Genomic DNA, 14,814 nt, shown 5'->3' on the forward strand with positions numbered 1-14,814 from the left:
AAACCTTAGTTTATATATTAATACAGCCTCAGTGATCTCAATAATCTTGTGCACCACAAAGCTTACTTCATAGCAGCAGAAATCTATATAGAACACATGGAAACTGAGAGGAAGGTTTATAGCTTCGATCCTGGCAAGTATTTGGATGGGAGACCTCCAAAGAATACAAGGGCTGTGATGAGGAGGTAGGCAATTGCAAGGCCTGGAGGTCTCTTGCTTTGAAAACCCGGTGGGATAGCCAAAAGTCAGCTGTGACTTGAGGGCAAAACAAATAAACAAAAAAGTACTCTGTAACGCCAAATAATCCCCTTCTCAAAATGCCTGCTGCAAATATCCACCCTGAGCCCTCTGAGACGGGGCGGGATAAAAATATGAAAAATAAATACCCAACTAAATAAATACCCCACTAAATATTATCGGGAATGGGGATTTTTTGTGACATGGATAGATGACGAGACGGCGACGCTAACAGCAACCATAAAGTTTTCATAGACTCTAATGAACCATTGTCCATTATGCCCCCTACCGATAGTCAAACATTAGCAGAAAATCCTGCAGCCAGGCAACTGCCTGTCTAGTAAAATTTGTTTATGTATCCATGGTTCAGGACCATAGAACTAGAAAAAGGCTAGATTGGCGCGACTTCACACACGTCATTGCAGATCAAAATTCACCGTGAATAATAGACACCACAACCTACGCAAGGGTAGAGGAACTGCTCTAAGCACTGGTATCTGTGAGCCTGAAATACATATTGCACCTCACTATGCTCACGTAGCTCCGGGACTTTTAAATTTTATTGGAAATTCAGGCTGGATACAGTTCCGCTCCTTTTTCAACTCTATGACCACTAAGATTAAAAAAACCCTTTTTCACCTCTAAGATTATAGTAGGATGCTTTAGCGCATGCGCGCCGCCGTCTCGGCGTCGGCCCTTCATATTACGCACGCGCTCTTCCTTGACGAGCCAGCGAAGGGCTGGGGGGTGCGGCTGTCGCTTTAAATGCCACGCCCACTCTGCACGGACATGGCGGTGGCGGGAGTTGTGAGGTTGCTGCGGTGGGGGAAGTTCAGCTGTGGGGCGGCCGCGGATTTTCCTTATTTGCTAGGTAGGTTCGGGTGATGTGAGACGGTTGCGGAGCGGTTGTTGCCGCGCCCCAGACGTCTGCCTGGTGTTGGTCGCAGCTGCCGTAAGAAACTGTAAGAAACGAAAGTGCCTCGCTTTATTAAAAGAAATTGTAGTCTCATCCCAGCATGACATAGTTGTTAGAACATTGGGCTGGATCTGGGAATCCTAGGTGCAGATCCCCTCTCAGCCATGGATATTTGTTGGGTGACCTTGGGCCAATCAAACCCAGCCTCAGCCTAAACTACTTCTCATTGTAAGATATTTTGGGTTGCCATTAGCCAGACCAGTGGAGCACTTAAGGAACTTAATTTTTTAAAAGTGTAAACCATGTTTTCCAGTGTTTGATTCTGTATAATTTGGAAAAAGGGTTAAGCAAATCACCAAATATACTGCCATAGCTAAAGTTGTAGAACTTGTCAAATTAACTCCTTACAGAACTCTACCCAGAGCTAATAAACTCATGTGGTATTTTGAAAGTGAGGCAAATAATTGGAATATTAAACAAACCAAAAGATATGTTTTCTTTTTAGGTTGCAGACAGAAATCAACAGCGAGTTTCCTTAGCCGGCCGGATCGTCCAAAGCTAGCTTATAATAAGCTAAAAGGCAAGAATCCTGGAGTTGTCTTTCTCCCAGGTCTTTATTCAACTATGAATGGCAAGAAGGCACTTGCACTTGAAGATTTCTGCAAGTCTCTTGGTCATGCTTTTGTAAGGTACATCTTGAGAGTGTTGTGAAGCTTCTGTTGTCAGTGACTGGCTCTTCCTAATAATTCATCAGGTCTGATAATGTGCAGCCCTACATGGGGTTGGGCAACAAGACTGTTAAATCTGGTCCAAATTGGAATCCACCTCCTACAGTCTCGGAACACAAAGTTTGTTGATTTTCTTCTGCTGTTTCGAAACAAAACACACTCCAATACATCATGAATGTCAATAGGTAGACACTTGTGCAACCTCTGTGTTGTGCAACAAGGATCACTGCCAATCCCGTCCCTCCATTATTTTCTGAAAAGTATACTCCATTAATGTATTCAGCAGTGGATTGTCCTGTGCTGAGTTGAGAGCCAAGAGAGTGCCGATTCTAATTGTTAAAGATATATATCGAACAAATCGAACAAATAAATATGTTATCAACAATGTGGAATACTTCAGAGCCTGCAGTGAAAATGTCATGCCATGCATTTAATGATAATTCATTTATGCAGTACATAGGACTAGAAACAAGACATAAACCTCTACAGATTCTGAAGAAGGGCTAAATGCTGAAAAATGACAACTTGCACGAAATATTAAGACCGCTCTGCAAGGCAAAAATAAGAACAAATAGAAGATACTGTATTTACTCAAATGAAAGATTAGGATTTTTTTCAGGAATGCCATAAAAAGAGGGATACGGTTGTCTTAAATCTGCATACAAATTACAGTTGTGTCCAACAATAAAATTTTGTGTAGGGTTGGTCATCTTAACATTCAGAGTCATCTTCTTATTGAGTAAATGGTATGCCACTAGGGTTGTTTTGTATATACTTAGAGATACTGCCCATGTAGAAGAAGAGAGCATGAAGGAAATAAGAGTGGTTTAGGTGAAAAGAAAGCTTGCTTTTAATTTTATTACTCCTGCTGACTTCAGCACTTAGAATTCCGATTCTATACACCCTTCTGCTGCTGAACCAGGATGGTAGTAGGGCCATGGTGGCAAACCTATGGCACTCCAGATGTTCATGGACTACAATTCCAATCAGACCCTGCCAGCATGGCCAATTGCATGGCCATGGCCAATTGGCTATGCTGGCAGGGGCTGATGGGACTTGTAGTCCATGAACATCTGGAGTGCCATAGGTTAACCACCACTGTAGTAGGGCAAGGCAATTCTGGTAGGATATTGGCTGTTTGGCACCACTTTTTTCCTCCTCCGTTCATGCTTGTATTGGGAGTTGTACCTCCTTATTCTAATATTTCCAGGTGCCCAGCTGGCCACTGCATCTTCTATCTGGAGCCCAGCCAGCTGCCATCTGACCTTGCTTTCAGACCAAAGTAAAAAACAGTTGAGCCTCATAGTAGTGTGGCAAGTACTAAAAAGGACATCATGATTTGGACTTTGTTCCTGTAGGCCTTTCTGCAACTATGACACTAGAAGCAATATTTAATTGCCCGGGCAAGTAGACACCTTAAAAATGCTTTGTGAGGCCTAGGACAGAAAGTACATCTTTACTCTCATCCTCCTAGTATACCTTCTTCACTTCAGATGTCATTGGCTGTCCATGTTTCAATAGGGAAAATTGAATGTTCGTAGATTCAGATTGCTTGGCTTATTTTTCCCGTCTAGATAAAACATGGGAAGTTAACTATGCAGCCTGCTTTTATGCATCTTATATTTGCCATTCTAGATTGGTTCCCTGTTGCATGTGTTGCTGATAGCATTGGAGGTTGGGGGCAGAAAGAAAAAAATGTGCTATCACCTTTCCCCAAAAAATATACTGTTATACTATATTGTTATATTGCATTTTATGTTACCGGTAATTGTTCATTTTGTTTGGGAGTCATTTTGAACTCAAAGAAATCTGTACTCATGTAGACTAATATTTTGACGACTTCATAGGTTTGATTACACTGGCTGTGGAAGTTCAGAAGGCGATGTCAAAGAATCTACCATGGGAAAATGGCGGAAGGATGTTCTTTCGGTACTGGATGAACTCACAGATGGACCACAGGTTTTTAAGATGACTGTTAAACCCAGCTTACAATTTTCACAACCTTTTATAGTGAATCAAAATGGTTAGATATTTATATATTTCACAGTCCACCTTTATAGCTAGGACTCAAGGCAGATTACCAAAAAAATGAGAAATACAGCAGGAATACTGCAAACTGTGCTGCAAGAAATGCAAAAACTTATTTACAAAAATTAGAAAGTAACAAGTGGGAACTCACACGGATTTACGGGATATATCTCATTTCCTCCTCCCCCACGATTTCCTCTTTTCCTTTCTTGAAAGCCCACATAGCCTTTCCCCCATTCCTGCTTCTTTCTCTTCTTTTAAATTTGCCAACCTGGATCTCCTGGATTCACAACAGATCTCCTAGCTATAGAGACCAGTTCCCTCTTCAGGTTGCCAACTCCTGGTTGGGAAATTCCTGGGGGTTTGGGGAGGGAGCCTTGGAAGGATAAAGTTTAGAGAAAGAAACTACCTCAGCAGGGTATGGCCATTTCAGTTTATCTCTAATACTCACCTAGATATTGGCAATTCTAGTTTTCCTGGAGGAGATGGCTACTCCCCTCCCCCCAATCTCTAATGCGTTTTTCTAACCTGGAGTTGGCAACCGTATCTCCTTCCTACGCTACAGGCAGCCTACTTTTATCTTTCTCTCTGTCTTAAACTCCCGCCCCCCCCCCACAGCCTCTCTAAGGAACCTGTGGCCCAGTTGTGTCATGCCAGCCACCACATGGTAGGGATCCCTCAAGGACCTGTGGGGTGGCATCTTACTTTCCACTGTATCACCTATCTCACACTATTTCCTCTTTCCCTCCTCCTGGAACTCCTTCCTTCTCACCTCTTTCTCTGCCTCATTCTTTCTCATTCACAAACCTATCTTTTATCTGCCTCCCATCTTCAGTTATATTATTTAATTGCTTCATTTATACCGCCCCCGCCCCTTCTTTGCAATGGGGTGTAAAGCAGCTAACGATATTCTGTTCTCCTTTTTATCCACATAACAACCATCCGAGGTAGGTCAGGCTGAAAGTATGTGACTGGTCCAAAATCATCCTGTGAGCTTCCCCAGCAAAATGACAATTCAAACCTATGTGTCCTGGCCCCTGCTCTGAAGCTCTGCTATACTACAGTGACTTTCATAGGATGCTGCTGTTGAACAGTAGCAAGCAGCCAAGTCTGGTTGAGTCATGGAAGTTGGGTGGTATCAAGCCACCCAAAGGTTTCTTCCAGGCTTAGAGCTGCCAAACTGCAGGTGGGATGTGGCGATCTCCTAGAATTACAACTGAACTCCAGACAACAGATCTGTCTGGGGAAAAAAATGACTATTGGAGGGTAGACTATATGGCATTGTTCGGCTGAGGCTTCTCCCCTCCCCAAATCCTGCCCACCTCGAACTTCATTGCACAATTTCCAGGAATTTTCCAATTTGGATCTGGCAACCCTAGCCAGCCCTGCCCCACTGAGTCCTCTCTCAAGGCCATAATAGTACTGGAAAAGACCCTGCCTTCTCCCCCTGCCCTCTTACAGAAACCATCCTGGAATACTGTGTTTGCCCAGCAACAACCACTGAAAAAATCTGTTGTGTGCAGCTACAGGCATACTATTTATAATTTTCACATTAAAACCCCCCCCCGTATCATTTGTTTAGATTTTACATTTTTCTACAGAACATTTTTCAAGGGGACTTTTTAGGTTTGGGGAAAGAACTTTTTCTCATTGACAGCTCCAATCACAATCCAGAAATAAGAATCCTCAAATTTGGCTGACTTGACTGTTAGTATATAGATGCAGTATAAATAAATGTCTGCAATGAACAGTGATAAAAAGCACAGTCCTTGTTACTTTGTAAAACTACCCTGAAAGGTTCTGATTTTACTACAGCCCTGTCACTGTGGATGTGTTTTTGCTGGAACAAAATTCTACAGGAAGATAATAGTAGTAGGATTGTGTGTTCACCTGCTCCATGCTGGATCTTCCTTGTTGTAGAATGCTCGGCCTGGGTCCTAGTTCCTACTTAGCCCTATCTCTCTCCCCCTGTAAAAGTAAAAATACATTTTGGCATTCAGTCTAATTATACAACATTGGCACTCAACTCAGTTACACACCTTTACTCCCAGCTGGCCTTCCTCATTCACCATTCTGATGGTGCCTAAACACCTGCCCGCAGTGAGCCCGGTCTCCCTGCTGATGCTGGCTGGCCAAGAACAGCAGGCTGTAGGTCTCCCTTACTCAGATCCCGTTTGCCAGCCATGAGTAGCTGGGGTTAGGGGTGTGGCACCCCCTGCTATCTGGAAAACTTCAAAAAAAAATTTTTTGACAAGTTGGCTGCTTCTGAGTGGTAACGAGCAGCAGGGCTGCAGCATTTTCTGGTGTCCTGTGTGCGGTGGCAGCTATTCGTCCTCTCTGGGTATGACCCAGAGGCAACTGTCAGTGGCGGCCACTTGATAGTGGCAGACATGTGGACTTTTCCTCGGCAGCCCCACTTGTGGTACCTGGGCCTGTTTTGGGGGGGGGGGTGCTTTGGCATTGTGGAAGGGACAACTGGAGCAGTGAGGAGAGTTCTGTCCGCAGGAATACATGCCCATTCTTACTCTGTCAGCCATTTTGTCAAGAAGATGTGTGATGCTGTTTTTAAAATTCAAGTATTGGTGAACTATAAATGCTCTTGTATCAAAGTACCATGTTCAAAAATGCACAAGATAATGGCTTTGACAAAGGCAGCATGTAAAAATGAATAATTCCATATTTGTTCAGGATTATATTTTAATGCAGAAGCATGCTATTTTCTTGATTGCTGCACCTCAGCTAATCACACTGTTATCTTCCTGTGATTATTTAATGTGTAATTGTTCATTAGGCAATTGTGAATAATGGTTGCTGGGGGGGGGGGGGCGGAATACACTGCCTTGAGAGCATACTTTGGAAGCAGGAGATGAGTAACATAAATAAAAGTCTTCCAAATAATATACAACAATAAATTCAAGGGTGTAAACTGTGTAGTAACTATGTTCACTGGAAATGCTACTAAAAGTCAGTGTCTGGATTCTACTTGAGGTTAAAGTCTGACTAAAATATAGTTGCAAAATGAATTAGCATGTACATTCTCAGACAGTCCTCATACTGCTTTATCTTTCATTTCTTTATGATAGATTAATTATCATAATGATAGATTAATTATACTTCATATAGTAAATCACTGCATTTCGTTTCTGCGACACCGAAAAGACTAACACTTGTTGGTTTGATGTTTAAGATTTTAGTTGGTTCTAGTTTGGGAGCATGGCTGATGCTTCATGCAGCAATTGCCCGACCAGAAAAAATGGCTGCTCTTGTTGGGATAGCTGCTTCTGCAGATCATCTTGTAGCAACTTTTCAACAGCTTCCCATAGAGGTAAGTAGAGATACAGGCTTTTCTCATCAATCCTGTCTTTAAAATTCGCTTAGATTCTTTTTGTGGAAATGCAGTGCCATAAAGAGGATATACATTTGACAAAGGAACGCTATAGAGGACATTCCTATGTTGCAAGCTTTTGCAAGAAACACCGCCCGGAGCCCCTCGGGGATAGGGCGGTATAAAAATCTAATAAATTAATTAATTAATTAATTAAAAAAGGCAGGTTTCCATTATAATCCTTTTTGTTGCATATAACCTCTCCTTTTTACCTTTTATTTAATCACTGGTTAAATGTCAGTGATGATTGTCAGGTTGATATGCTGAGGGATGGCCTTATTGTAGGGGAATTGAAGGACCACTGGAGAAACTGCTATGTATGGCTTGCCTGACAATATGTGAAGCCACCTTGTACTGAGTTAGACCGTTGCTGTTTCAAGGTCAGTATTGCCTACTCTGACAGGCAGCAAGGAAAGGCTTTTCATATCACCTGTTACCAGATCCTTTTAATTGAAGATGTCAGGGATTGAGTTTAGGACTTTGTTCATATAAAGCAAATGCTGTATGTCTGTGTAAGGGATCTTCTGTGTTATGCTGTTGTCTTCCCCAGTAATAAACTGTATTTTTTGCCTCCTACAAATAGATAGTAGACATTCCCTGTAATACAAAAGGAAAAGAAAATCTGGGCTAGGAGATGTTTTTGTTTCCTGTTCCAAATGTTTATTTTGTTTCATGGAGGACAATGGGAGCCAGTAAAAACTGCTGCATTTGGCTTTTGTGTATGATTTTGAAGAATTCTGTGCAAAACCAGCAGTGTCCTTACAGAACTACATGTTTGCTGTATCAGTTTGATTACTTTGGGTGAAATATGATATTCTCTTGCATAAGTTCAGTGGATAACTATTTTGTATGTGGGGTAGTGGTGATCTAAATTGGTGAAGCCAGCAGTCTCTATCTTCCAGTGCTAGATTTTTGAGGGTAAGAAAGTGTCTTTACTCAAAAAGTGTAATTGACATTGTAGCATAGGCTGTTTCAAGTGTTTTAGGTTTTTACAATGCTGTTGACAACGATTAGTATTATCTCCACTTTTGGATGAGGAGCTGAAGTGTAGGAAAAGTTAGGAGGGCTGCATTCAGATACCTCAAACAACCCTTCATTTTTATGCCTGCACACTTCACTTCCTCTTATGCTTAGCCAAGATTCAAAACTTCCTAAATCAGGAAATAGTCAATTTAGCTACATTTTATATGGCTATTTCAGCAACTCAGAGTTTCTTTGTGCTCATGATGGGATTAGTAAACTAGAATTAAACTCTGGTTCCTAAATCAAGTATTTGATCTCCGTTTCAATAGCAAGGGGAAAGAACTTGTGAATATTAGAATAAACCAGGCTTGAGTTTGTCAAGAATAAATTGGGATTTGTTATGTCTGCATACAGAATGGCTTGCCTGATGCTTCCTAGGAAGTTCACAGCAGATACACAATTCAAACTATTATTCATGCCAAATGTGCATACTAGCTTGTGCCTAGAACAGTTGTCAAATGGCTGGACATGTATTTGCCTCTACTGCAGGGTAATCTAGATGCAGGTTAGGCTGTTGAAATTTAATCTCTCTACTTACTTTAAACCCCTGAGTTTTTGTTCACACTCCACATCTGGTATCCGTATGTGACATTGATGAAGGGCTTTATTTCCTGGTCAGAATGGCTAGTAATCCTGGAATTTGTCATAAACTGAAATGTGTGGTTTAATTCAGTAGTTAACTCCTCCTTAGGGGACATTAGAATGATGCAAGTCAGTCCATAAGGGCACGATAGCAATGTGCAGTTCTGTGTGAATTTGCCTTGGATTGAATTTGATTTAAAATAATTTCTAAGTCTATTTTAAGGAGTCTATCACATATGTTTTATTTCATAGGAGAAGAAAGAGATAGAAGAAAAGGGTGAATGGAAGTTGCCAACCAAGTACAACGAAGAAGGCTTTTACAATGTGCCATACGAATTCCTTCAAGAAGCAGAAAATCACTGTGTGTTGGGTGCTCCTCTTCCCATAAAGTGCCCTGTGCGACTTCTCCATGGCCTAAAAGATGAAGATATTCCATGGCAGACTTCCTTGAAAATTGCTGAACGTGTGATCAGCACAGATGTGGATATTATTCTCCGCAAAGCTGGGCAACATCGAATGAAAGAACAAGATGATATCAAACTTATTGTGTACACTGTCGAAGACTTGATTGACAAGCTGACCACACTAGCATGAATTGCAATACAGACAAGAGCTGAAGAAGTTTGCACTTGGCTCTATGGTTTGGTTGGAGGGCGGGGGAATTTTCAAACTGTGATTGGTCATCTGGAAGGACCAGGAGCTTTAGAGCTGTTTCTGCATCACCATTTTAAAAAGTAAATTTGTATATTAATAAGGCATTTGCACAAAGTCAGAAAATGTGAAGAAAACGCTGCTGTCTAAATCCTTTCTACCACAACCAAATCACCTTTTGGGGCAGTATTTCCTATGCTTTTGTACCCAGATATATGTGTGCCAACAATTTTTTTACTTTCTTCTTGTGACTTTTTTCATTTTTTAATATCTTAAAATATATATGCATTCTAATGTTCTTCCACTTGAGCTGTAAAATGCAAATTATCTATTCAAACTCAGAAGAAAACTGCCTGGAATACTGGCACACTATTTTTGGTTCATACAAATTCAGTTGAAGAAAGGCTTGCTTAGTATTGGGTGAGTTAGCAGAAACAAATAGGAAAAATAAACATTTCATATTTAAAATTAGAGTTAGAAGTTTCTGGAATTGTTCAATGTTATTTTCTAACCCATGCTGTCACCACAGTGAAACCAAATGGAAGCCAATTGCCCAATATACATCTATGCAACTGGAGAAATAATATATATTGTCAGACATTTGTCTACGAAAGCTTCACCACATTACGTGGAATCAAGCCTTCGTTTTTCAAAATAAGTTATTTCCAAGCAGTGTGTGGTGGCTGTGTTATGCAGAGGGTACAACCAGATCATGAGTGTGTTTTGAATGTCTACAGGTAAATAGTCCACCATATTGCTATATTTTAAATAAATGTCTGCCTGTTAGCCAAAGAAGACTTCAGAGTGTCACAACCTGCTCAGTTCAAATATCTTATGATTGTGAATATTTTATTTGTGAATGGTGAGTTCTTGCGGTTTTCCAATGTACAGGTGTGATTTAGGGAAAGCATCTTCTAGAATTGCTGGTCAGTTAAATGATACTACTTAAATGTTTACATTTGATACTAGAACTTATTCTTCTGCTTGCAGTTTTGAAGAAACAGTGAAACATGGGATTCTAAGGCTTGCTCATTTTTCCAGATTTTCTTAGAAGGCTTTCCCTTACAGGATGCAGGCTTTTGGGGATGAGAGGGAAAAAAACAACAATCACTAACGCCTTTATGGAATGGAATGTCTTGACCAAAAATGTTGAGAAATATGTTGCTTGTCTAGAATATGCATTATGAACTTAAAAAATTCTGTATCTAATTCTGCAGTAAGGAATGACATTGACAGATTATTCTGTTATGCTGAAGTCCTTTTTTGGCATTGTTCTCTTGCCTGAGACTTTTTTCAGAGGGCAAATCACTCTTACTTGTGAAAGGCAAGATTATGTGAACATTCAGAATTACAGGCCATGTTACAGTGCATTTTTACTGTTGTTAACACTATCCTCTCTGGGTACTAAAATTACTACTGTGAGTAAAAGTCATGGTCTCAGTAAGTTCTGTTCCAACAGAGAGGTCTTCAGCACTTGGAATCTAATAAAATATGGATCTCAGCATTTACTATCTAACCTCTTTGGGGAAAGTTTGCCTTTTAATTGTAAAGTAGCAGATGCAGTTCAGCACCTTTGAAATGCATGACCATGCCTGTCTTCACAATCCTAGATGACTGGTGCATTAACCTGTAGTAGGTATAAGCATAGATTTATGCTGCTCCTGTTGAAAATTGACTGTTATGCTCTTCAATCCACAACTCAGATTTGCATTATCAAAATACTTTGTGTTAATATGGATCCAGTGTTACTAGCAAAAATTGTGGTTTTGTTTCCTATACAGTAGTAGACTACAAGATTAATGCCTATTTGCTTTTTTTGTTGTACAGCCAAGGTATGTATTACAGGAAACCCGTTTCTTGTCCCTCAGTGTGTTTTGATCTGTTTAAGCTGTCTTTTACTGGATGATCACATTATATCTATTTATACATAACATTTTAATGTCTTCCACAAAGATGAGAAACGGGACTCCTTGAACCAAATTATGCTTAGGAGGAATTTGAAGTTTAAAACAAGCTTTGCTTCTCATATTTCCCTTATAATTTGTTTGTACATTCAGATGCTGCCTCAGATACTTCAACAAACATACCAGGTGTGGCAGTGAAAGAAATTGTTTTAAAAGTAGCTCAGTTGACTTACATAACCACAGCAAGAGTTCTGAAGGATAAAAATACTTTTACATGTTAATAATTTAAATGTAAAGCAAAGATGGCGATTTCACATTCTTTTCATCTGTAACCATGTTAAACAACTTGTACTCATTAAAAAGATTCTTTAGTATTAATTTACTGGTATACAGTTATTCTGGTACTCTCCAACTGTGGAACATTAAAGGTTCAACTGTACAGCATCACATTATTTTTAAAAGCAGTAAGCTTGCGGCCTTTTTTTAGTGAGCAAACATGATTAGGGGTGTGTCAGGAAGGCTTATAAACTGGGGTTTTGAGGAAGCAGGTAGAAAATTTTCTTTCCCATATTCCTAGAATGCAGGATTACTCAATGAAGTTGGTAAGTGTTAAGATTCAGGGCCAGCGTTAGAAAATACTTTGCATGATGTATAATTAAACTAATTAAATCCAGTGTCTCATTCAAATTGTGATCAGCAGCTCAGGAAGCTTTAAACACAGGCCGGACACATTGGTGGTAGATAAGGCTGTCCAGCAGCTGTTAACTAAATGAAATGATTGTGGGCAAGTGCAGAGCAGTATGGGAGCAGAAGCAACAGATTTCTTCTGTTTGCTGAATACATCTGAGTACAGTGAGCATTTAGTGGGAGCCCATTAACAAAGTGGTTCTCAGACTTTTGGGGGATTCATTTCTATATTTACTATGCCACTTCCTTTCTCCCCAGCTGAACCTGCAAGAATCTATCACTGGTTCTTCCCTATATCCACATTTGGCCAGGACTGACCACTGAAAAAACTTTTTGCAACTGTCTCCGTAAGTGCTGGAGGGAAAGTAACCCCTCTTAAGACTGAAGTTTGCCCATCCATGTCTTAGGGAATGGATGTGGAGCAGTATTGTGTAGCCCAATTTCAGAACCTAAGTAGGGGTGGAACTTTGATGAGAGACTGACAAGGAAGGCAATGACAAACCACCTTGTTTCTTACTTGACTTGAAAGCACCTTGCTTGGGGTCATGATAAATCAGTTGTGACTTGATGGTACATACATATTTTAGGGAAATCATTATTCTTTATCCAGAGTGTAGAGATAATCCTGGTCTGTTTTACTTGATATACTTTAAAGTAATGTGTATGAAGCACTTAAAATGCTATATACACTTAATTGTGGCCTTTTTCACATATGCTACTTATGACTTTTTCCTCTCTGGAGTTCCGCATTGTTTTTGTTTTTGAAATGCTTCCAAAACACTTTTTCTCCATTGTGCCTGAAAACACTTGCCTTTTCCACACAGCACTTACTCCATGTTTTCAATCGCATTTTTCACAATGTTTTTTTTAGCATTTTGCTCCTCGAAATGTTTTCTGGCTGCTGTAAATTTTTTTCATTCCACACATGCACTGAAGCGATACTACGTAGCTTCGCTTAATCATTCCACACATGCACTGAAGCGATACTACATAGCTTCGCTGAATCAGTGGTCCATGAAACCAGAGGGAAAATAGAAGACACATGAAAACAGGAAGAATTAAGAGGAGAGGGGGAGAAGAGTAAGGTGTCAGGTTGGGAACCACACACAAAAATAGTGGAGCAAATGCCAAAGGGGAGGTTTGGTGACCACACAGGGGGCATGGAAAACTGCCCAGGCAGGCTCCTAATTATAGGATTTTTGACTGACCATGCAGATTTTAATGTTACTTTGGCAGCAGCTGCCAGCACAGCACAAGGATCTACACTGTGTTACTGAAGTTAACCTGTGGCAATGACTTTGTGGCTGGCTCCGCCTCCTTGTAGCAGGCATTTTATTGCTGGCCTACGGTACTTTTTCAGAATTCCAAATGTGTCCATAAGCTCAAAAAGATCAGGGACTCTGAACTACACCTTACTGGCTTTCATGGGGTAGCTGTTGTGGAACAGTAGGAAGCAGCCAGGTCTGGATGAGTCATGGAGGCAAGTAACCTGGTGGCAGCTGCTGGGGCTGACCCAAATGAGTCCTCCCTCAAAGGTCAAAACTGTCCTAAAAAGGCTCTACCACCACCAAAACTGTCCTAAAAAGGTTCTTACAAACTAAGCTTGAAGCCTGGCAATACATTGTGATTAACCTGTGGCAATCATTTTGTAACTGACTTGTGAGCTCCCAAAGGCATCTGGTGGGCCACTGCGAGTAGCAGAGTGCTGGACTAGATGGACTCTGGTCTGTTCCAGCAGACTTCTTCTTATGTTCTTATGTCCACCTCCTTGTAGCAGCCATTTTATTGCTGGCCCATTGTGCTTTGTCAGAATTCCAAATGTGCCCAGCAGGAAAATTTGTTTCTTAATTTACAAGTACTGATTCTTCTATTTTGGTGGGTTAACCCTGCTTTTTAATTTTTTGAGGCAAATGTGGGATGCTTTCAGGCTTGTAGAAAGATCTGTCTTAACTATTCATTCCTCCAGTCTCTGGATTTATGTGCCAGCAGATTTGACCATGCTGAAAATTATATACATTGTATAATAGTTCATTCTTCTCTCATCTGTCCTTATCCATATACCTTCATCAACAGAAACATCAAATTTGGTTTCTTTAAGAACAGCACATATCTAAGTCAAATGGTGCCTGTCAGCAGGCTTCACAACTATCTCCAGATCAACATTGAAATATATGTATATTATTGATTTTCAGAATACAAAATACTTTGGGGCAAAACTGTAGCTCATTGTTGGAACATCTACTTTTACACACAGAAGGTCACAGTTTCAATCCCTAGCAACCCAAGTTTTTTAAAAGACCCTACTAGTGTTAATGGGACCTAATACCCATCTATTGTCAAGCTAAAGTGTTCAAACTTCTACAAATTAAAATTGCATTATTTGAGGATTTGTTTGTTTGGTAACTTGGACCATATGCATCTTATACATGCATATTTCAGAATGATACAAATGTACTGTACTCCCCTTTATATGCAGCATGTTTAAGGCAGTGGTTAAATAAACGGGCTTGCTCAGGTACTTGATCCATCGAGCTGCAGCTGTATGATGGGATGAGTTCTAGGAAAGCTGGATTATACAACAAAGTACTGTGCCTTAAAAATACATAATATCAAAAGCCAGCAGTCAAATGAGGTCACCTAATGAATATTTCATGTACTCAAGCTCCTGACTCA

At 40.4% G+C, this 14,814-nt stretch overlaps 1 protein-coding gene across 3 annotated transcripts; it reads left to right on the forward strand.

The window, feature by feature from the left end:
* Positions 1-990: 990 nt before the first annotated feature.
* ABHD10 (abhydrolase domain containing 10, depalmitoylase) lies at positions 991-11,832 on the forward strand. Of its 3 annotated transcripts, none has more exons than XM_048494670.1 (5): positions 991-1,108; positions 1,659-1,842; positions 3,729-3,840; positions 7,097-7,234; positions 9,152-11,832. In XM_048494670.1, the coding sequence occupies exons 1-5, from the start codon at positions 1,003-1,005 to the stop codon at positions 9,491-9,493; spliced, it is 882 nt and encodes a 293-aa protein (XP_048350627.1). In that variant the 5' UTR covers positions 991-1,002; the 3' UTR covers positions 9,494-11,832. The 3 variants fall into 3 exon arrangements, with proteins under 3 accessions (XP_048350627.1, XP_048350628.1, XP_048350630.1); XM_048494671.1 differs by having other exon boundaries at positions 3,729-3,810; XM_048494673.1 differs by having other exon boundaries at positions 1,063-1,199.
* Positions 11,833-14,814: the final 2,982 nt, after the last annotated feature.

The sequence above is a fragment of the Sphaerodactylus townsendi genome, linkage group LG04 (assembly GCF_021028975.2).
Source record: "Sphaerodactylus townsendi isolate TG3544 linkage group LG04, MPM_Stown_v2.3, whole genome shotgun sequence".
NCBI classification, from domain to species: domain Eukaryota; kingdom Metazoa; phylum Chordata; class Lepidosauria; order Squamata; family Sphaerodactylidae; genus Sphaerodactylus; species Sphaerodactylus townsendi.